This window comes from Phaethon aethereus (genome assembly GCF_964289735.1).
Source record: "Phaethon aethereus genome assembly, chromosome: 3".
Taxonomy (NCBI): Eukaryota; Metazoa; Chordata; class Aves; order Phaethontiformes; family Phaethontidae; genus Phaethon; species Phaethon aethereus.
This window is the reverse complement of record NC_138576.1, coordinates 66,096,409-66,119,358: the sequence shown is the minus strand read 5'-3', so window position 1 is coordinate 66,119,358 and position 22,950 is coordinate 66,096,409. Positions and strand designations below refer to the sequence as shown.

Genomic DNA, 22,950 nt, shown 5'->3' with positions numbered 1-22,950 from the left:
CTTTATGGTATTTAGTCAAGCCAGGAAATTGTCTATGTGGGGATACTGAAGGTAATTTGTGAGAACCATTGCATTGTTGGTATGGAACCAGTTCCATTCAGTGGTTGCACACAAGAAAACTTAATAGCTCTGGCAACCACCCTCTCAACCGCTGTGTCTGTAAGCAAAGGGAACAGCTGGAGGACAGTGCTTGAGTGACTTGCCTGAAGGTGAAGCAGTCTTGAGGACTTTTCCATCTCCACCTCCCTCCCCTATTAAGGGCGAAGAGGGGGGAAGCCCAGTCACCTTAATTGAAGTTTCTGGACCTGTTGCCACTGGCTACCAGTACAGGCTGCCTGGGCTTTCAAAAATAGGACTCAAACATGCTGAACTATGCATTGCTATGTGGAGTCAGATACTGTGATTTCATCCTTTTTCTCTTTTTTGCACCATTTATGTAATGTATATATATTTTTAGATGATGCATCTTTTTTCTGTGCTGAAATGGACCATTTAATGCACATTACAGAGCAAGAGACTGGATTTTGAAGTATTGTGGTGACATAGTGAAGTGACTTGCAACAAACACTCTTATTTGACAGTCTGTTTTTTCTCTGTTTTGGTTGACCAAACAAAAGAGTCTGCACCAAGAATGTGTTCTATGAAAAGTTCTAGGGGTATACACGTTATACTCTAGTTTAGTCTAGCAATACTTGTAAAATATTTAATCTTTAAAGGCAGGAACCCATCTATGTCAAACACTGTTAACATGTTGTTGTTTCTGGGGTTGAATTCAAACACCAATTAAACATTTAGTTCTGCTATCACAGAAGGTGGTATTTGTTTCATTTTTGTTGGTACCAGTCTGTCATGGTTAGGCTGCTGCAATGAAGTATGTGGCTTAGAGGTCTAAATTCTTTCGTTTTTCTATCCACAATAAAGAGGAAGCCACTGTGAATTAAAGAGCTGTAATTCCATGAACATTTCAGTGATGTTGTAAAACCAAGATGTTTTGCATAATAAAATAACCCCAAGTGAGAATTTTATCCTTCTCATGCTTGATTTGAATTTTACAAGGCAGATGGCAAATAATTAAGGTTGCATAACACTTCCCATTAAAAGAGCTTTGTTTCAGTCTCTTTATAAGTTTGCTAGATTTAAATGGCTTGGCCTCTGTTTCTCGTTTGTCAGGTTCGCTCCCTCTTTTTTTGTTCATCTTCAGAAAATGGACCAATTGCTGCAGAATGAGACATGGGGAAGTAATGGGGACTTCTGCTTCTTGAAAAAAATCTTAGTATCAGTCTCGTAGTGATGGCTTATGGCCATCATGCTTTAAATGAAAGATCTGAAACTGGGAACAGAATGCATTTGGTTTTAGAGCTATACCTCCTCCTGTCGCTATGAAAAGCCATCCAGATTAGCCACATAAAAAGTCGCAGTTAGCTCATGCCTGATAGGGATGCGTTCAGCATTTGAGTGCTGTATTTCTGTCCAGGTTTTTTGGCTGAACTAAGGCAGCAGCCTTTCCTCTCAAATGCTTTGCGCTCATCAGTGTTCACATGATTCACCATCCCCATGGAATGAGTGAGCACGCTCCTCCCCAGAGTCCCCAGGGCTGAGTGGAACTTTCTTTCCCTGGCTGCTTCCAGTCACTGCAGGCTGCTTCGGCACCAGGCACACCGACTAAGAGCATAGAGGCTTGCTGTCCTCCTGTGCTGCCCAGGTACCTGCTGTTGGGTGTGCAGGAGAAGTGATCTGATGCCACTGGAGAGAGGTGGGGAGGAGGTAATGTTTGGGTTGGAGCAATGCTGGCCAGCAGACTACAAGGGTAAAAAGTAGAAAGGCAGGAGAAGAGTATTGCAGGGTAGCAGGTTCAGAAGCAAGAGAGGTTGAGGCAGTGCCCAAGGAGGTGTGGAGGGGGGTGTAAGATCAGGAAAGGAGCAAGGGATGGGGTTCAATAGGGAAAGGGGAACCGGAGTGCAGCTGGTGGAAAGGAATGGAAAATAGCGGCAAGAACATGTTGTTCTCCTCATCTAGTGGCAGGGTGGCAAGTCCAGAGAATACAGCATCAAGATTTCCTGAACTGGTTTGATAACTGGGAGGTGGGGGTGATGGTGGTATATAAAGCTACCTATTTTTTATGCTTGTATGTTCTTAATTTTAGGTGATTGATATATGTCAGTACATAACACAAGCTTCATGTTAACTTATAGCATTCCGAGTTCAAGCACTGAAAAGTTAGGAAATCTCAGAATGAAACTTTCCCATGCAACTCGGTTTAATATAACCTATACGTGCACATACTATCAAATAAGTAGCTATGTAATGATGCTCTTAAAAGTTAATAGCCCTCTCTTCAGGAAGGCTAAACAACTGTGAATGAAGTCAGGCTTTGTCTCAGCTGTACTGCATACCTATAGTTGTGAAGATACAGCTTAATGGAAACTTCATTGCAACTTTTTTCTAGGTTAGTGTCTAAAACCTTCTGGGATTTGAAACAGTTTGTAGTTTAGTTACTAGAAACATTAGTACAAAGATTTGTGCAAGTCTTAGTATCAAGAATGAGAGGCGTTTGTTGTGAAATACCGAACACTTGTAGGTTTTTCTTTAAAATAACTTCTGGGGGTTTTTTTCTTGAATACTCAAAATGGTGTTAAATAGGTTTCTCTGGATTATGGCATGATGCAGTGCTTAGATGTTTTAAGTTATATATTCTGTCATGTCATTCTTAGAGAACGATAAAAAATTAGACCTGAAGAACAAAGCAACCAGTTTAACACTTATCCTATTCTTTGTTCTGTCTGTTAGACATAATCCAGCTAGCACCATGGTGGATTTTCCCCAGGTAACGAAGGCATCAAATACAATGACAATAATACTTTAACACCCTCTCTGATTTGGTGGAGAGACAGACTACCTATGTATATCAGATTAAAAGCAATGGGATGAGGTAAGGTAAGATTTTTGTTGCCCCTGTTAGGAGAGTAGATTAAGAAATGTTGGTTTTGATTTATTTTCGGTAGTAGCCCACTCTTAGATATGTTATTTCTCTAGAAGACTTAATTTTCAGGGGTTGTTAAAACCTGGATATGGCTGGATCCTCTCAGACTGTTTTTGAAATCATGGAATGTGCTTAAAAGAAAAGCTAGTCAGTCAGAGGCAAAAGGTTTCCCTGAAGACTGAAGGAGGAAAAAGTGACATTTATGTCTAAAGGCTAAGAGCTGCAAATTATGGCAGTTGGGCAGTGCAATCACCAAGACAACTAACAAGCAAGTGCTTGGAAAGCCAGTGGCACCAATGCTTAAGGAACTAAAAGAAAACTTGCATGGACTTGGAATGATTTATGCTTTTATGATGTATAAAGAGCCATCATAGTACTGGACTTAGGGCAAATGTTTGTGCTGCTAATACAGTTCTCTTAGCTGTGTCCAAGAGAAATGAGCTGCCTGTGGAGCTTCTATAGAGAAGCAAGTTTGCTTTTTTTTTAAAAAAAGCTTATACACATGGGCGTGGTGGCAGCAGCATGTAAAGATAAGCTCCACTTTTAGGCTGAGTGTCACAGCACTAAAGATCCCGGAAAGAATCTGGGGGAAAAATATGCTTTGGTTTTGCTAGCATACCTGAAGTGATGAATTTTTCTTAGAACATGAAGGCCAAAGAGCTCTAGTAACCATTTGATGTGTCCATATTAAAGAGCCTTTAAAAGTAAATGTTAGTGTTTAAAGACTGTATGTGTGTACCTTCCTGTTCAAATACATCTTTGCCTTTCTAAATGCATATTAATTTATATAGTTTTTCCAAAGACACAGAGCTCAGAAATAATTACAGTTGTTTGTGCAGCCTCAGTTCTGTGTATGAAATGTTTTAATTAGCTATTAGGTTGCTGCCCTTATGCCAAGCAATACCTTACTCCTTAGGAAGTCCCATTTCCTGGCAGCTGAATATCAGTGAAGAACTGGTCCCTGAATTGAAAACAGAATTTTCCAATTTCCTATGATGTTCGCTGTGAAAGACAAGTTTTCCGGTAAATGGTGTCTTGAGAATTTATTTGAACTCTTGGTTGTATTTATCTTGTGCCTCTTTAAATACAACAGTGTAGTCCTGGCATGGTTTTTAATTTTTGACAGTGATTAATGTGATTAAGGATAAGTCATGCAACAAATATATTTTCTTAAGTCAGGGTTTCAGCTTTGTTCCCTGCCCAGCAATGGCAGGAACATTCCTTTTTACTTCACTGTTTCTGAATAGATGTGTTTTGCACCACATTAAATACTTGTTTTATTTAGCTTACAGTAATAGGATATATCTTTTACATAAAGAACAGGAGAAGAATTAGAAAATGGAGTGTTGCACTTGCTCTAATTACAGCATCCCTTCTAGTGAGGTAGGGGCAGTCTAGCAGAAAACTGCCTGTTTTCCTCAGGCAAGTGTACTCTTGATTAGAGTAATGGCTTGAATGTGTGCATCCAGGAACTTAGCTGCTAAATAACAGCATGCAGTCTTGTAGTTTTAACTGTTTCAGAAATAATTGCATGGAGTAGGTTATATAAACGAAGCCCAGCTTCTGTGAATCTCCCTGCTGTCTTCAGTTGAGAGGTGGTTGTTGCTATAGTGACTGTCAGATATTATTCATGTTTTATTTTTCTAAGGCTGGAAGGAGGAGACTGAACATCTCTGCAAAATTTGTGAGCTGCAGGGCTTTGCCCAGGAAACTTGGAAAAGCCCAGCAGTGAAACAGTTAACTATGTTACTTGTATTGGTCACACTAACTTGCAGGTGGACTAGAATTTACCTCTGGAAGAGAAATTACAGCAGATGTCCCAGGCATAAATCTAAGTGGCCTAATGTGGTGTTGCATGAAGACAGTTAGTGCCAGGAGCAGTGTAGCTATCTCAGTGTGATGCTTAACTGATGAGCTCCTATGTTGAAGCCTGGTGTTGACAAGGCTCTCCTACTTTCAGTACCTGAGTTAGCTCAGAGTGCTGAGTCAGGAGATGAAACACATGACAATGAACTTTTTTGCTTAGCAAACAAGGTCGTGGTACTTCATTATTTAAGAAGCTGTCTCTTGTAGAAATCTCTGCAGCTTCTATAGCCAATTATAATTAATTTTACCCCAAGCTCCTTTGCATATGGAGCACTACATGCCTTAGACTGTTAGCTTTAAACAACACTGTTACTTTTTTCCCCCCGCATCCTCCCTTCATGTGATTTGAACGTCCTTATTTTTACTGATTCTTTGGTAAAAGATTTGATAAGATTTCAATAAAGGCAGAGCTTCTGCACAGCAGTTTCTTTGGGAGTAAAACACTTTCAATCTCAAGTCACTTGTCTGTTTTTGCAAATTTATTTCTGTCATTGCTGACTGTAAGATGAAAATGGCTGCTAAATCTATAGGCTAGGTGGAAATTACCCTGTTTATGTTCTTGCGATGGCCCCCTGTTTATTCTCTCCCTAGTGAGGTAATTCGACAGTCTCTCCTGCAATGCAGTTTTCTTCATAGAAGCAAAAGGATGAAACTGAAGATGGTTTAAAGCAATTACGGGATGAAGGACAGAAGTCTTAGTTCAACAGATAAAGTGATTCTGAGTTTAAAGTAATTGAAGGCAGAGGAGGGGAAATACTGGATAATGGAAATCTCTTAAGCGTTGTTGTAGATGTCTTGTAATAGGGATGGGAATTGTCCTTCATGTGGCCCGCTAGTAACTTGGAATCCAGTGAGAGCTGCTTTACTGCTAGTAGAAGCTCTGTGGAAAGAAAGTGTCTGGAGGTACCCAGAAGGTCAGGAAGCTGGTGAATGTGTTCTAAAAGTGATGCAGTAGGAGAGCTGTGTTGTAGGTCTCGCTTGCATAGTTGTGTAAGGTGATGATGCAAAGTAACCTAACTAGAAAGAAGGCTTTGAAAGGGAATAATCCTGTTTTTGAACTAACTTTCTTCTGCTTAGAAAGTTCATATTACTTCATTTTTGCAGTGCTTTATGCTTCTTTAAAACACTTGCATCCCATCGTGTGTGTGTGGAAATGCTAGAAGCACCCTAGTATTTAGAGTATGCCTACAGTTACACATACAGCTGAGGGAGATCACTGAAGCAGAAAAATAAGCTGTCTCTTGTGTATAATCTAATACCTATCTAAAGTACATATCTGAATTTGCTCCTTGTAGAAAAAAGCAGTTCCAAAACCTCACCTTGCTTCCATGGTCTAAACTTTGCCTGTCAAGAGCAAAGCTCAGCAGACTGAGCTGTCAGGGAAGATAACAAGTGCTTGTTCTTACACAGAGCATCCTCGGCCTGCACCTGAACATGGTATGTGCATGTGGGCATGTCCCCATATGGCAACAGGATCACTCTGTTGCTGTAGAAAGGGATTAATTATGGTGAGAGAGAAAAACAGTCATGCCTTGCTTTTGAATGATCAGTATCTTGCCATGGCAGATGTACCACCACTACAGGCCTGCTCTGTATCTTAAATGTTAAGTCTACTGTGATGGTAGCTGTGAACCTTGGTGCATGTGACATTAAGTCCTGTCAGACTACTGCGGCCTGAACAAACTTGGAAAGAGTTGAAAGCGTAAAGGAAAACATGGATATGCACTGAGTTCAGTAGGAATGTGGTGGCTTGGGTATGTCAGTCGGCTGGCAAGAAGAAAGCACTGTGGGAGCTTGCGGGAGTCTCCTAAATTAATCAGTAGATGTTGTTCATTTTGTGACATACTTTTTTCAGTTTAAAAAATACATATTGCATCAAAAGAATGTTTTGTTTTATCTTACTTTTGGGGGGAGAAGTCATTATCTTGTTGCAAAGCTGAGACTAAAGAGGTTGCATTGTTTTTAAAATTGTTTAGATCTCAAATTGCTTAATAGAACAATGTATAGTAAAGTATCAATTTTCCCCTTCTTTCCATCCCCATATTCACTTTACTGCAGTTGCTATCTATGTTTTTGTAGAACTCAAAGGCTGCAATATGCTTTGGTCATTGTGCCCTCTGAACAAGGATATCAAATAATACTCAAGTGGCTCTCCCCAGCTTAAGCAATCTGACTTTGGGATCACTGTGATGTTGAAAGCAGGCTAGTCTGTGCCTAATTCTCCAGTTCTTAGTGGTAGATCTAAGCTTCATCATGACTTGCAAATACTCATGGGAAGTACATCATAGTTTGGAGCAAGCTCTCTAGTTGAAGTCCAGCAAAGTTTTTCATCTAGAAAAATGTACAGGTGCTCCATTTCATAATCTGAGGTAACCTTCCATGTACAATTATTACAACAATACACTAAAACCAGCTCCTGGATTTGAGGATCTGTCAGACATTGTGGTAGCAAATGCTGCCTGCAGCAGTCAGAAGTCTCAGGAGGAGGAGCAGCTGGTGCTCTTGCACCTTGGCTGAAAGTGTTTTGCTCTGAAACCAACAGGGTCACAAATAAATCACCACAGGTTGTATATTGCCCTATCTTGGTGTTTGAAGAGCAGAAGGCCTAAGACAGGCTGCGCAGCACAAAATGCTGAGTGTCTGGAACTGAGGTTGCCCTACATGTCCTCAGGTGGTGACATTTCAGCTTTTATTTTGGCGACATGTAATTAAAAAACTTCTATTTGTGTGTCTCATCTGTATCTGGTCAAGCTTGCCAGCCTTCTGGTCAGCTGCAGAACCAGCTTCACGGCACAGGCTTTTTCAGCAGTGACCAGGGACCTTTTTTCCAGTGGTCCTTATATGTTAATGTTGTTGGTTTATATTGCAGTAAGATGATGCAATAGAATTATCCAGAGGAAATAACGTGTCAGCTTTTTTGTAAATGCTGTTAGTTATTGTGTTTCTTTTCTCCTCTTTAAGAGACTCTAAGCAGGGCTCCCCCTACAAAGGCACTCAGTTTGGTATGTTCTCCTATGTTATTTAATATTTTATGATGAAATGCTTTTTAAAGCTGATGGTCGGCCAAAAGTAACCTTTCATAAATATTCATCTCCCAGTAGAGTAGTTACACAATTTTAATCTAAAAAATGTGTCTCTTTCCCTGTAGTTGTTTGCGTCATCCAATTTTATGTCTGTGGACTGTTTCCAAATCTATTTATGCTTCTGTGTTTAATGTTTTACAATTTGATGCTGAATTAGCTGTGACTGTTTAGGAAGATAAACAAATTATTTCAGTCTACAATATGATGAAAACAATGTCAACTCTTGTACTACTCCATGAGTAGTAAACACTAATGCTGATGAGTTTTCACTTCTACTTCACTCAGCCAGGAAACCAGAGGTGAAGAACACTAGTAATAGTGTTTTGTATGGCAACTCTGATGGTAGACTTCTGTGATAAGTGCCAGAGCAAAAAGAACTGGGATGGTTACTGCAGCTTGATGTCTCTTACTTATATTTACAAACCAGACCCTTAAGTTCCACAGTGTTGGAAGTATGAAAAGATGTACTTCAGCTTCAGAGTTCTAAGAATTGAAATATTTTTAGGTAAAATGAATTCATAGGTGTGTTTAAATAAGGCATGGGCTTTGTTTCGCTTTACTGTTTCAGTGAGTAGAAATGAAATACAGATTCTGTCACTCTTCTGAGTCAAACCTTTAACTTGCAAATGTACTCTAAGTACTGCTGTTTAGACTTTAAAAGCATAGGCATTTTCCTTTTGCTGGTGATGGAAACTTCAGAAGTTTACATGTCTTCAAAATTTTAGATATATTACCTGTACTAAAAATAGCAAACCAGTCTATGGTCTGCAAGTCCTCTTTGCTTAAGCCTAGTTCCCTCAACAGTTCCTTCGACCTACTTGCCTTAACTAGAGAATCTAAGTGTTGACATCTTCACAAAATTAGGCACACTGTAATTCTTTCAAAACAGAAGTCTAGGTCTTAGTTTTAAATCACTGGAGTGCATTAGGTCTAAGCCCTTCAGAGAATTCACACACATCAGTTATTTCTGCCTCACTGCTGTAGTAACGGGTAGACCCTAGAAATCTTTTTTTAAAATAGTTCTATCAGTGTTGCTAATTAGAACATTTTGTTACAAGAGGATTTTGATTGGAGCTCTAATGGTATAACCATACCCATTCTGCTAAAAGATTTCTGAAGCATTTATCATACAATCATAGAATAGTTTGGGTTGAAAGGGACCTTTAAAGGTCATCTACTCCAACCCCCCTGCAATGAGCAGGGACAGCTTCAACTAGATCAGACTGCTCAGAGCCCTGTCCAGACTGACCTGGAACGTTTCCAGGGATGGGGCATCTACCACCTCTCTGGGCAACCTGGGCCAGGGTTTCACCACCCTCACTGTGAAAAATTTCTTCCTTCTACCTAGTCTAAATCTGACCTCTTTAAGTTTAAAGCCATTACTCCTTGTCCTATTGCAACAGGCCCTGCTAAAACATCTGTCCCCATCTTTCTTATAAACCTCTTGAAATACTGGAAGGCTGCAAGAAGGTCTCTCCAGAGTCTTCTCCAGGATGAACAACCCCAACTCTCTCAGCCTTTCCTCATAGGAGAGATGTTCCAGCCCTCTGATCTTTTTTGTGGTCCTCCTCTGGACCATCTCCAACAGGTCCATGTTTTTCCTGTGCTGAGGATTCCAAAGATGGATGCAGGTGAGGTCTCACCAGAGTAGAGGGGCAGAATCACCTCCCTCAACCTGCTAGCCACGCTGCTTTGGATGCAGCCCAGGATACGGTTGACCTTCTGGTCTGTGAGTGTACATTGCTGACTCCTGTCCAGCTTTTCATCCACCAGTACCCCCAAGTCCTTCTTGGCAGGGCTGCTCTCAATCCCTTCATCCTGTATTGATACTGGGGGTTGCCCTGACCCAGGTGCAGGACCCTGCACTTGGCCTTGTTGAACCTCATGAGGTTCACATGGGCCCACTCCTTGAGTTTGTCCAGGTCCCTCTGGATGGCATCCCATCCCTCAGGCGTGTCAGCCACACTACTCAGCTTGGTGTCATCTGCAAACTTGCTGAGGGTGCACTCGATCCCACTATGTCACTGATGAAGATATTAAAGACTACTGGTCCCAGTATGGACCCCCGAGGGATACCACTTGTCACCGATCTCCATTCTGGGCCTTGAGCCATTGATGACTACCCTCTGGATGCAACCAATTTCTCATCTACTAGACAGTCCACCTATCAAAGCCATATTTCTAATTTTAATTTCAATTGAGAAGCCTTGTTGGTTTGGATGTGTTCTATTTTTCTTCTGAAGTGGTAACTCTGTAAGGGAAATCTTTCCTGTGTCTCCTTATGAACTATCTACACCAGGACTTTTAAGAGGGCTTGCATTTTTTTGGGTGGAGCAGAGGCAGCTTGACAGTAAGCAAGCAGAGAGTAGACTTTCTATCCTGATGCTTTGGTTCTGTTGCTATCTGTATGCTCTTCCTCAAAGGCTTAACCTGAGACCAAGCCAGTGCACCACCAGTGTCTTCATTCCCCCTTTGCCTAAAAAGAACACACCTCTTGTGACCAAGCAGCTGCAAAATCCATGTTAATGTCATGCAATCCTCCCTTCCTATAGGAATCCTCTGATTCTTTCCTTGTCCTTGCTGCAACCTGTTGCTCAGTCCTACAGTCCTCCCATAGCCAGGTATCTACCTTGCTTTTTCATCCTGTTGTATTAAAAAACTCTTGATTTCTGAGCTCATCCCCAGCATTCCTCTGAACCTCCTGCTGAACTGGGCTCTGAGCCTTCCTGGAGACACCAGGAAGCCCTTTGTCCGTAGTGACTGAGAGTAGGGGTTTCTTACTGTGCTGTTTTGCTCTCGGCCTCGGCAACTGCTCATTGACCATCTGCTGGCTACCAGGACTGAAGGGCTCTGCAGCAAGAGTTTGAAAGGGTGAAGTTTGTTTCAGAATGGTTTGTAGATAGGAGCTAACTGCTGACATGCTACTTTGGAGGCCAGCTGGCCACAAGCCACCATTTATTACTTCCTGCAGGGAAGGGAAGTTTTAAGTTGTTGCAGAAGAGAAGAGGAGGAGCTGTTTTATATGAATAAAATGCTGATTCTTAGTTCCTGTGTTTCTACACAGTTTAAATGTCAGAGTAAACATCTTGGATACAGCTGTCCTGAGCAGTATGTACAAACGGATCTCAGTGATGAGAAAAGGAGATGGTTTGGTTTTGCGTTCGAGTTTTTGTGTTTGAGTCTCTGTTTGATCCATCTCTATGCTTCTCGGCAGGATCGTATTGTAACGTGTTAGTTGAAAGAATTTTCTTGCTATCTTGTTTTGAAGGACTTGACTTTGCTAACTGTTATGTGTGTATGACAGCTTACAAAAACAAAGCTAGTGCTGGTTGCAGTGTAAATTTGGTACACTCCAAGCACTATTTTATAATAAACTTATGAAAAAGCACATCAGGTCCTGAACAAGATTAGGGGTCCAGGGTGCGATTACACAGTGAATAAACGAAAGCAAGGAGTAGCCTTGACTGTCCAAGGTCAGTTCAACTTCCAGTACACTGCAGCAATGCCAGAAAACTGTCTTCAGCTGTGTTGGAACAGATTGCCATGCCACTTCTCCCCAAGCTTGTCTTGAGGGGTAGTTTCAGAGTTGTTACTGACAAGTGGATTTTCTGAAAACTGTATTCTTTAACAAGTGTGCATGTGGAGTTTTTTGTGGATTTTTTTTTTAAGACTTACTGCCTCCCACATTTCTGAAGATGAGAGCAGATCATAACTTTGTCCTGATTTACTCTGGAGATTTTAAAATTAGACAACCAGCTGCTTGGTTTTCATCGTTTTATCTATCAGCTGAGCTGCATGTGTCTTCGTAATTTTTGGCCAGCCATAGGACTTTCAGACCTATTTATCTCTGGAGAGTTCACTGTCCTTTGTTCCCAAGCTTCTGATTTAAAAATACAAGTAAAAAATAAGTATGGATTGCAGGTACAGAATGAATGCAGCACCTAACTCTAGAGCAATAAACAGCACTAAAATATTACTGTGTTGTTTGTCTAAGTATATATATGGACACTATTGATAATACAAAGAATAAGAAAAACTAAATGCTTGCGAGATATTTTACTGTAATTATGGAGAGTAGCTTTTACATGTGTACAATATTACCAAAGAGTTACTCTTAAGGTGTGGATGTAAGAAGAGGCAAAAGTCACAAGCAGTGGGAAAGCTTTTATATTCATGTTGAACTTTGTTTTCCTTGTGTCCAGCCCCTGGATGATGGCTCGTGAATTTTTTAGTAGGATAAACCCTCCAGTTTTGCCATTAGAGAGGATTTCACATCCAAACTTACTCTTTAGTCTTAAAGTTCAGTGCTGTTGCTTTAGAATAGAACAGCCAGTTGCTGAATGCTCAGACTCAAAGTCAGGTATTCAGGATTTTGGTCTTAATGTGGTTCTGCATTTAAGCTAATAAGCTTTGTCAGCTCTGACCTGTATCTGCACTTTCAATGTGCTCCACCCAGCCTGGTAATCTCTCTGATTTGATTGACGTGCTAGCCAGTCACTGTTCCCTGTGGCTAGATGAAACTGCCTACAGTAGCCCCACTTCTTCATTCTTGCTTATACAGTCCTAGGAGACTGTTCTCTGCTTAATGCTGACTAGTTCAGACTATGCATTTTTGTATTGTGTATGTGAGGTGTAAGATGCTATATAAAGCATAAAAATAAGCATGTGAACTAAAGTGTGTTTTTTGTTTGTTTTTGTAGCAATGTTCACAAGGAGGTAGTTGGAGGTAGTGGAATTGGTTGTGAAGAATATAGTAGTTCTCAGTTAACTCTTCTAAATTTCCCAGTTGAATGCTAGATTTCCTCTGCTGTGTATTGGCAGCACTTTTTGACCTAGGCACTAGTTTGTTCCAGTTGTTACTTCTGATGCCTTCTCTATGTCCCAATACATACCCCCTGCCACTCTTTGACAGTGAAGTAGCTCTTCAGTCTAACTGGGGGATTAGCTGACAAGTGGCAGGGACAGAATAGCTAGATTTTTTTCTTTTTTCCCTTTAGTTCCTCCTCCTCGTTTTTCTTTTTTTTTTTTTCTTCTGGCTGTTTTTCAGTAGTTCTGTGTCTCACTTGTGGAATTAGAGCAAGAAACTGGAAGGTGGTATTTCTTCTTCTCTGGTCTGTGCACCCTTTACCCAGAGATGTTATCTGAACTGTCAGGTACCTGTAGCTGTCTACGTGTGCCTCAGGCTTACCTACACCTGTGTTCTCATCCGTGGCTGTGCAGCCCGTGTAGAGTTCCCCTTTTCAGCCATTTGCTGGGTAGGGTGCAGTTCTGTGGGGGCTGCTGTTTACATCCTGACCCTGACATGGGTCCGAGCACCATCTTTTGCTTGTGGTACCCAAGTGCTCCTCCCACTGCATTGCATCTGTTGAAGATTCCACTTCTGGAAGTGGAGACCCTATAGTACAGCTGCTTCTGTGTGGCTGATGTCCTTCCTCAACTGAATAGCAGTTTAAACATCATCTTTCCAAGTCTCCATCCTTGCTGTGGGGCCTCTGGTTTGCCATTCACCTAACTAGGGATAGCTGGTTCACGTTGTGCAAACATGCACTTGATTTGCCGCAGTCTGAAAAGCAAATGCTTGTAATCTGCACAGTTCTTGTGTATTTTAAGAAGCCTATCAAAATGCTGGTGTGATACTTCCCAGCTCAGTGTTTCCTTTTGACATTTTGTGTTTTTTCTAGAGTCTCAGCAAACGTTCTTCCTGCTTTCCAGGGCCACCCTCCCAGGGGTTCTACTTCTCAGTCAGGCTTTTCCCCTTAGATGTGCTGTCTTGCTTAGTCTTTCTGGCCAGTGTCCTTTGACCTTTACCTGGCAGGTAAAAAAAGCACTAAAAGCTTATAGTTTTCCTCTTTTTTTCAAGGTTTTCTATTGAGACCTTTCCTCAGCTTTGCATCTCTTAAGGTGGAATTTCACTTTATACTTGTTTTACTTCCCACTGCTAGGAACTTCTGTTCCTGCTCACACAGACCTTCTTTGGAGAAGGTGGAGGAGCTGGTTTCTTTAATTCAGGAGGAACAGCTTAAAAAAAAAAAAAACCATAAAAATGCCTTTAGTAATCCTACAGTCTATCTGACAGATACTGATCATGGAACAGCTTTTTTTAAGTACTACTTGCTGTTACAAAATTATAGAATAGTTTGGGTTGGAAGGAACCGTTAAAGGTCATCTAGTGCAACAGAGCTGGATGCAGTACTGCAGGTAGGGTCGGAGCAGAGGGGCAGAATCACCTCCCTCAACCTGCTGGCCATGTTGCTTTGGATGCAGCCCAGGATACAGTTGGCCTTCTGGGCTGTGAGTGCACATTGCTGGCTCATGTCCACAAGTTACCCCCAAGTCCTTCTTGGCAGGGCTGCTCTCCATCCCTTCATCCCCTATCCGCTATTGATACCAGGGGTTGTCCTGACCCAGGTGCAGGACCCTGTACTTGGCCTTGTTGAACCTCACAAGGTTCACATGGGCCCATTCCTTGAGTTTGTCCAGGTCCCTCTGGATGACATCCCATCCCTCAGGCATGTCAACTGCACCACTCAGCTTGGTGTCATCTGCAAACTTGCTGAGGGTGCACTCGATCCCACTATGTCACTGATGAAGATATTAAAGACTACTGGTCCCAGTATGGACCCCTGAGGGATACCACTTGTCACCGATCTCCATTCTGGGCCTTGAGCCATTGATGACTACCCTCTGGATGCAACCAATTCCAACAGTCTACCTATCAAATCCCTGTCTCTCTAATTTAGAGAGCTGTGTCAAAGGCCTTAGAGAAGTCCAGATAGATGACATAGGTAGTTCTTCCCTTGTCTGCTGATGTGGTCACTCCATTGTAGAAGGCCACTAGGTTTGTCAGGCAGGACTTGCCCTTGGTGAAGATGTGCTGGCTGTCTTGAATCACCTCCTTGTCCTCAATGTGCCTTAGCAGAGCTTTTAAGAGGATCTGTTCCATGATCTTCCCAGGCACAGAAGTGAGGCAAAAAACGTTTGTTACCCTTTCAGAAAGTAGGCTTTGGGACAGGGAATCTTAGCTGCTGTGGGAAGTGACTGAGTGCCATTATAATGGCTGTATGAGAAATGGAATAAATCCTATGTGAAATTGCTTATCAGTCCTAGAGCTTGTACTTGTCCTGGTAACAGAAGTATCAGTTAAACCTGTCTGAAGGTGAACACATAGACATATCAGAACTGATTGTAGATTTGTAAATAGAAATCATTTCTATCACAAAACTGCTTTTTTAGGAGTAACTTCCCAGTTTTGCACTTGCCTTTCTTCAAGGTAAAGCTAAAAGCTGAAGCTACAGAGATCCTCCCTAACAGGTCAGCCTCACAATTCCCTTTCTTTCAGCTCTGCCTCTGGAATATTTAAAGACTGAATTCTGTGCTGCAACTGGTTTTACTTCAGAGCTCAGTGTTTACAAATGCATATGTATTTAGTCGCAGTACATGTCTCTTTCTTCTTTTTTTCCTTCCTTCCAGAAGGAGAAACTGAGGTCTAGTTTTGTTTCATACTACACCATATAGTAATGGCAGACCTGAGAGAGAGAAGCTGAGCAGCTTTTGATTCCCAGTCAGGGTCTTATTACAGACCATGCTACATGCTTAAAATAACAAAATACAATAATGTAGTGCACGTATCAGGATGGCAGCAGAATCCTTTATGTTGTTTTGGTGATGTAGTCCTCCAGTTAATTTTTCAGATTAAACTTCTATTCACAAGCATATAACCTAAAGTAATAAAATTTCATATCTGACATGTTTCAGTTAGGCACTTGCTATCAAGTGTATACTTAGGGTATAGGTACACCACACAATCTGTTTAACTTGGGCATTTACCTCCTATTGCCAAAGGAACATACTGTTCTCAGTATTGTTCCACGCTTGCATTTTAATCCTCAAAAGCTGCCTTAAAATTGAAGTTCTGTACTGTTCTATCTTTTTAAGCAATTATTGGTAGCACACATCTTTAAAATCATCTGATAGATGTGCATTTTTATTATGTCTGGACTTCTATTGCTTAGTTAAATTCACTTTTACATATGTGCGGTTAGGTGTTTCACACAGGTCTGTGTAACTTAACACTAGAAGAGAAGCATGTGGTGAAAGGAGGGAGGGAAAACTCATTGAAAATTGAGGGGAGAAAGTGTTTGACTTTAAGGAATCTGTATTTCTGGCAGCTGGAGCAGATTATTTTACAAGTTTGAAGCAGCTCTGTCAAAGCTTGTCTTATGGCAAATTACTTTTGCTAACCTGTAGTGAGCTGCTCCTGGTTTTTATATCAGTGACTTTGGATGACATGCTAGATAGTGTTAAGCATGAAGTTGTAATTATATAGTAGTAGGGATTTTGCTTTAGTCAATAAAAGTAGTAAGTTCAAAGCAGTCCTTACACCAGGCCAATGCTCTATCACCATCAGTTGCTACCCAGTCAGTGAGCACTTGACGAGAATAGCTGAAGTAAAATGGATAATCCAGCTTGATTTTAAAATTACTTTTACATAAAACATGGTTTTGATTCTGCCAGTGCTTCAGTCAGTGGATGATTTCTATGCAGTCTCTGAAATCCAAGCGCCGGATAGGTAGACAAAACTGCATATTTTTAAGCCCTTGTAGGCCCTGCTTAGACAAAGCTTTTCACCTGACTTTCTTATCTGAAACTGTTATCTAAGAGGATGGATGTTAAATAACATCTCACCTAGGGAGGAAGGCCAAAGACAAAAGTTTAATAACTGACCAGAGCATCCTGGTTTGGAGAGTTCATTTGTGGATGGCTGTTGGAAGACTGTTCACTGAAACAGGTCCTTGCAAAGCGGAGATGAGGTGGTGCAGCTCCTTACAGCTTTTTCTATCAGTGGAAGGTCAGGGTGGTGTATTTACCCATATGATCGCTCTTTCAGTTGGGATGGATGGGCAGTGTGGTTCTTGTGTGGCTCTGCGCAAATCACTTTGTTTTGGTTCAACATCAAAAACTCTATAAGGAAAAAAAAATCAGAACAACATCATATTGGAAAATACCTCATGGGGTGGAATAAAAGACAGATCGAGACTTCTTTGTGGCACACAGTGACAAGACAGGAGATGATGGGCACGAAGCTGAAATACAAGAAATACCATTAAGACATAAGAAAAACTTGTCTATTGTGAAGAGTGGTCAAAGACTGGCACGGGTTACTCGGTGGTTGTGGAGTCTCCATCATTAGAGATATTCAAACCCCAACTAAGCATGGCCTGCTCAAGGCAACCTCACTTTGAGCAGAGGGGATGGACTAGATGACTTCCAGATACTTTCCAGCCTCAACAGCTTGGATTCTGTGATTGTTTTCCCCAATATAGCCACACTATTACCCAGGCTGCCTTCAGCCTTTTGAGTTTCCAGAATGCTTCACAGAAAAATATCCTCTTATTTCTAACACTTCTTTATGCAAATTTATTCCCTCCATGTAAAAAGATAGTGGTTCAAGATAAGCAGCAGAGCAAGTATTAGGTAGTTGAACGTTGTCTCTCCTGGCATGTGTAAGGTTATTGAGCCTTGCTGGAACCAGTGTTGTCCATATTTAGGTTTGGATTTTAAATGTTTAATTGTCTATCTGATTAATCTGTACCTTAGAGCAAGAGTTGTTTTATGTGGGAGCACACCTACACTAAATACTCGTGCCAATTCTCATGCTTGATATCCAGCATCATTAAAAGTCATGGTTGTGCCATCTGTTCTTTTCATCACTTGTCATATGAGTGCTTATATGAGTGTGTACTGAAACCGTGTCACAAAATATTCCAAGGAAATGCCAGAGGAGAGAAAACGTGGGAAAAATATTACTCTGTGTACCTAGGGTCTATTGCAAGCATATTATCGGCATGGTATTTAAACTATTGTTTTGAAGTTAATGGACTATTGCATTATCCTGTGGTGTGATGCTTGAAGAAAATAATGCACGTGCACTTTGAGAGATGCAAGAAAACTTGTGCTGAAGCTGTTGGAACACCAGTGCTCTCGCTAATGCTCAGAAACAGTATTTTTATTATTTTATAACAGCTTTCTCTTTGTATGATGCCTTAGGCCAGGCTGATAGGAATCATGTTGTAGGTTTCCCATGCATTACAGTGGGACTTTTTCTGAGAATGTTCTAAATGGCTGATTCAGGCAGGAGATCAGTTTTACACATGCAAACCTACCCCTGCCAAGCTAAGGTAGTAGTATGATATAAAAAGTTTAAATGCACTTACTCTGGTGAATAAAACACTTCTTTCCAAGCTTAGTACCACCTGTTTGGAACACTGAGGAAGGAAAAGTATGGTTTTTGATAATGATAGAGCTTATGAAGCCTGGAGGTGCAATTGTTCAGTGTTGCTCAGGTTATCTTGCCAAAAATCAGTCCATCTACCTATAGGTCAAACTGATCTTTTGTATGAGGCATTTAAAATGGCAAAATACTAAGATCTTTTCTTGGGCTACCTTTAAGGTGTGACAATTCTTACTGTGATTTGGAATCAATATTTGTTAGGTGTGACGGTAGTTACTTCTATTGATCACGAGACACTTAATACAGTTGTTGGGGAGGGAAGTGTCTTTTTTTGGACAATTATTTAGAATTGCACACATGATTTTTTGGTGAGATGATGTGATATTTTCTGCTGTCAGCAAGACATTGCTCTTGAACACTAAACATTTGATCAATGCTGTTTTTCTATTTCACTCACCTGCTTCCCCCCAGCAAAAAGGGTACAGTAAGTGTCACCTAGGTTCCTCCTGCTACCTTTTATCCTTTATGATCATCCTGAAACATGCCTGTGGAAAGAGGTAAAGGAGAAACAAAGACTTTTGTCAGGCCATGTAGGGAATGAACTCACTGAGGCCTGAGTGTATATTGTTAAAGCTGACAAGTGTAAGAAATTGCTTGAAGCCTTCTGAAAAAAAGCTTTTAAAATTATGTTTTCTAAAGTGGATTTAATATAGTAATGCCTGTTGAACTTTTAAAGCTGGACTAGTTGTTTTTTTTCCAACTTATATTTCTAGTGATATTTTAATTTAAATTGTTTTTTTCTTCCCCTAAGCTTTATTCATATCATTAAAAACTGTCTTTTTATCCTTGCTTGCAAATACTTTCAAGCTGTTTGTGGAAGGGTTCTTAGAATTCTTGCAGTTTGTCTTCAGACTCTTCCCAGATTGTTGTGTTCTGGACTGAAACACTTCTATAGTGGAGCAGCTGGACATGAAGATGTGCTCAGTAGTGAGCTGGGGAAAATTATGGCGTCTGATTTTCTGGCTTGGCTTTTAACTATAAATAGCTGCTAAGCCAAAGATAGGATTGTAGTTTGAAGTATAATGATGAGTCTTTGGGTTTTTTATAAAGGGTTATTGAAAGGTCATTCAGAGCCCCAGAATTACCTCTTTCTAGACTGGCAGGGCCTGATCAAAAGTCTATTGAAAATAACTGAAATGTCTCCTCTGTTAGATTTGGGGCATAAACTGTCCTCTATTCAGTTCCGCATAATAGGCGTGTAATTTGCAAAAAGTCATGAAGTTTTTACCAGTATCTTGTACCATACCTTTAGAAACCTAGGATCTGCAAGTCACCTTTAGCAACACAGTTTCCTCATTGCATCCAGAGACTGCAACACCTTTAAATGTTGACTTCTTCAAAGTCACTCTGCAGTTGCATTCTGTTCCTCCCACTAACTTGCTCTTACCAGTGTGATTAATCCAGTTTCCTCCAAGGGAAATTTAAATTTAAAAAATAAAAATAATGAAAAGCTGCTGTTCTTTGGAAGTAGTGATTTTCAAAGCATCATTGAGAAGGAAGAAGAAAAATTAGCTGCGTGTATAGCATTAAGCATAGCATGAAAAAAATCATACACCTCATTAAAAGCAATATTGTTAAAATGGCATCTTCTTGTAGCTCTTTCTTCAGCTTGAATGGGGAACTTGTGGCTTCAGTGTTTTCTGTGTAACCTTGAGGGTTTTTTTTCCTATGCAAAATGGTGTGAAATGGTATTAATGTGGTATTTCAGAATGGTGTGGTTTTAAAGGGAATTCAGTGATGTTTAAGTTGCATTATAATAGGGTGTTTGAGCTGTTGTTTAGTAATATGGTTAATTAATTTCTTTCCTTTTCTTCCGTATTTTAGCAGCTGAAGGTTCTAAAATACAAGACAAGAAAGTCACTTCAGGACAAAGCAACAGCGGAACTAAACCAGGTATGCCATTCCCCCTGTTTCATGTTACAGGGCTATTTGCCTCAATGGTATATGAAGAACAGCTGTCTTGAACTTTTAAAATGCTTGATGCTCTTATACCTATCTCACTGTTTCAGTCAAAACTGATATCAATTAACTGTTCATATTTAGTTAGGCTGGAATCTCTGATTGTTTGCAAAAAAAAAAGCAACGCTGAAAACAATCTACTCTTAGTACAGTGGAGGAATGAGGGTTGGGAAGTGAGATAAGGCAACAGAAGCCACTATAATTGTATCTGTGCTTGCATGAGAATTGTCTGCTGTAGGCAAAGATTTACAGCTTTATATAAACATGCTTCTGTTCAGACATTTCTTCGCTTATCACAAAGCATGGCATATTCTGTAATATCCTCTATGCAGTGGGCAGATGTTTGTCATTACTGATTGGTACATTGTGTGGATTTAATTCACTGTTCACTTACGCAGTTGAAAATCTATGTACTAAAATGCTTAATGTAATCCTTGATGCTGTGAGTCTGTTCCACTTGCATGCTTAGACCTAGATCCAGAAGAGCACTTAAATATCTAAATTCTGCCTGTATTGCAACTGAGGTACCCAAGCTTAAAATATGCAGTTAATAATCTTGTATAGATACCTGGTAAAGCATAGGTGCTTGTGTTTCTGAGGTCTAGGCACACTGTAAGCACCCCGTTTTCAGCTCCTTGACAGCCTGGCAGCTCAGTGTCTGTTTGTACTGACAGACTCTTCTCTATCCCCAAACTGGGTACCTTGGGCCTATGTCCTCAGAGGGAAGCAATCCCAGTACCATCTGTGGGGAGATCACACCTCACATGCTCTGCCGGGCAGCACTGAGTCTGACACAAAGCATAGCATTCACGGCTGCTCTCAATCAGAAAGGGAAGAGGAAAAAGAGGAGAGAATGGAGGTAACATTACCCACTTCCACCGCAAAAACAGAACTCTTGGTGCTGGGCAGTATTCGATATCTACTTCATCCTGCAGTAGTCAGTCCAAGTTGTCACTTCTCAGGAGGGTGTCCTGGCTGCTCCTATGTTCCCTTCATCTATGCTGGATAGAAAGGAACGCAGCATTCCCTGGGCTGGAGAGAGGGAGGGCACAGGCATGCGTGCAGGGTTTAGCTCTGCACCCAGCTGGTGAGAGCTCATGTTGGAGAGAGTTCCTGAGAGCTGGTGGTTTGTTTGAAGTTTGTTGTTGTTTTTTCTTCACACTGCACATGAATTTTGTGTCAAACAGTGTTTTGGTTACAAAAAAAACCCGAAGAGGTTGCAGCAGGAATGACGGCTGTCACTATAAATGTCATTATTGTCTGGAAGGCGTCTGCAGGCTGAACAGATATTAGGAGTCCAAGGCAACTCTGAATGTGTGCGTAGCAGTGCAAAGGGAGCTAGACAAAGGGAAGAGAGTTGGAGATCCCAGCAATGCGTTTTTTCAAATAATGCTGTGGCATACATTTCTTTTTGCCCGCAGCACCCCTGTGAACTAACATACAAACTGGTGGTGTTTTCCACTTGATATCTCTTTTGATTTCTTTAGTACAAGAAAGTAGCACCTGAGGAGTCAAGGGCAGAAGGGAAGCAGCCATTTGTGAGAAGAGGTTGAGAGGATTATAGATGAAAATGAAGAATAGCAGTAGTCTGACTTTTGAAGTAGCAGAGTACAGCTGATAGTTATCTGAGCCACAGAAACTGGCTATATGTAGTAAGTACATATAACAGTTACTAATTTAGCAAAATTACAACCTGATTTCTACAAACGTCAACTGTGCTTAAGAGTTCAGTGAGTATTAATTATATAAGATTTGAAAAGCTTGCATTTTCCTTTTGCTAATATAATTAGGGACCAAAAATGACTGACATTTCAGTGCTGAATTTCTGCAAAATACTGTTCATGGCTTCTAAGATCTTTTAAATGAATAGTAAATTCTTAAAAATAATTTTGAACTAACAGTAAGTGTTGTAAGTTTATGAAAAATAGTGTTTTCATATATAGTGTAGAGGCTTAATTTCCAGCATTAGGTACAAAATTAGTATTCCCTTTATAGAACTATGGCTTATTTAATCTCTAAACATCCCTCTCAGGCATAATATTAAGCATTTGTAAGTTATGTAACTGTAGCGAAATAGGTTGCTGAGCATGAGTTCCCATGCATTGCATCATCACCAGACTTCAACTTCTACAGCAGCAACATGTGGGTCTTCTGGAGTGTGCTCTGCAAGGCTTTGCATGTGACCAGTTATCAATTATTTCTGTAAGAATTGAGGAACTTTTACAGGATTTTTTGCAAATGACGTTTCCCATGTCTTTGTGCAGCAATTTAAAACTATTGCCTGCTGACAAATACAAGAAAGAGAGAGTACAAAGTACCTTGTGTGTTTGTCCTGGTGTTCCTCCTGAATAAGAAGAAATGCCAATCCTCCAGGTATTTGCCTGGCGGGTTGTTAATGAGCAGAGATGTGAGAAATAAAATGGGGAGCAGGCCCAGTGAACTTTCTTGTTTTGCCACTATTGAAGCTATGTACTGGGAGTGTCAGCAGATCAGCTGGATTCAGAAAACAATTGTTGGAAGTTGGGCTTGTAGCCAAACGATGAAGGATCGTTTTCAAGGCTTAGAAAAGATATTTTAATTAATGTTGTAAGATTTGCGCCAGTAATGTATGCTCCAGTTTCTGGCAGAGCAAAGGCAATGCTGGTCTGCTGCAAAGGTGTTATCCCCATCTTTGTGCCAATATTGATTTAGTTCTTTGTGCTCCCAAATGTACGCAATATAGCTTGTTACTGAAGAAATACTTACACTCGGCATAGCCTGCAAATTAATGT

General features: G+C 40.7%; 1 protein-coding gene across 1 annotated transcript in view; it reads left to right on the top strand.

Annotated features, from left to right (window-relative positions):
- The window catches only part of MAP7 (microtubule associated protein 7), a gene marked incomplete at its 3' end in the record, with an annotated part of 112,246 nt that overhangs the window by 39,035 nt on the left and 50,261 nt on the right, over positions 1-22,950 (top strand). The window contains exon 2 of the mRNA XM_081998393.1: positions 20,045-20,113. Coding sequence (XP_081854519.1) covers positions 20,045-20,113 — 69 coding nt within the window. The remainder of the gene's footprint in view (positions 1-20,044; positions 20,114-22,950) is intronic.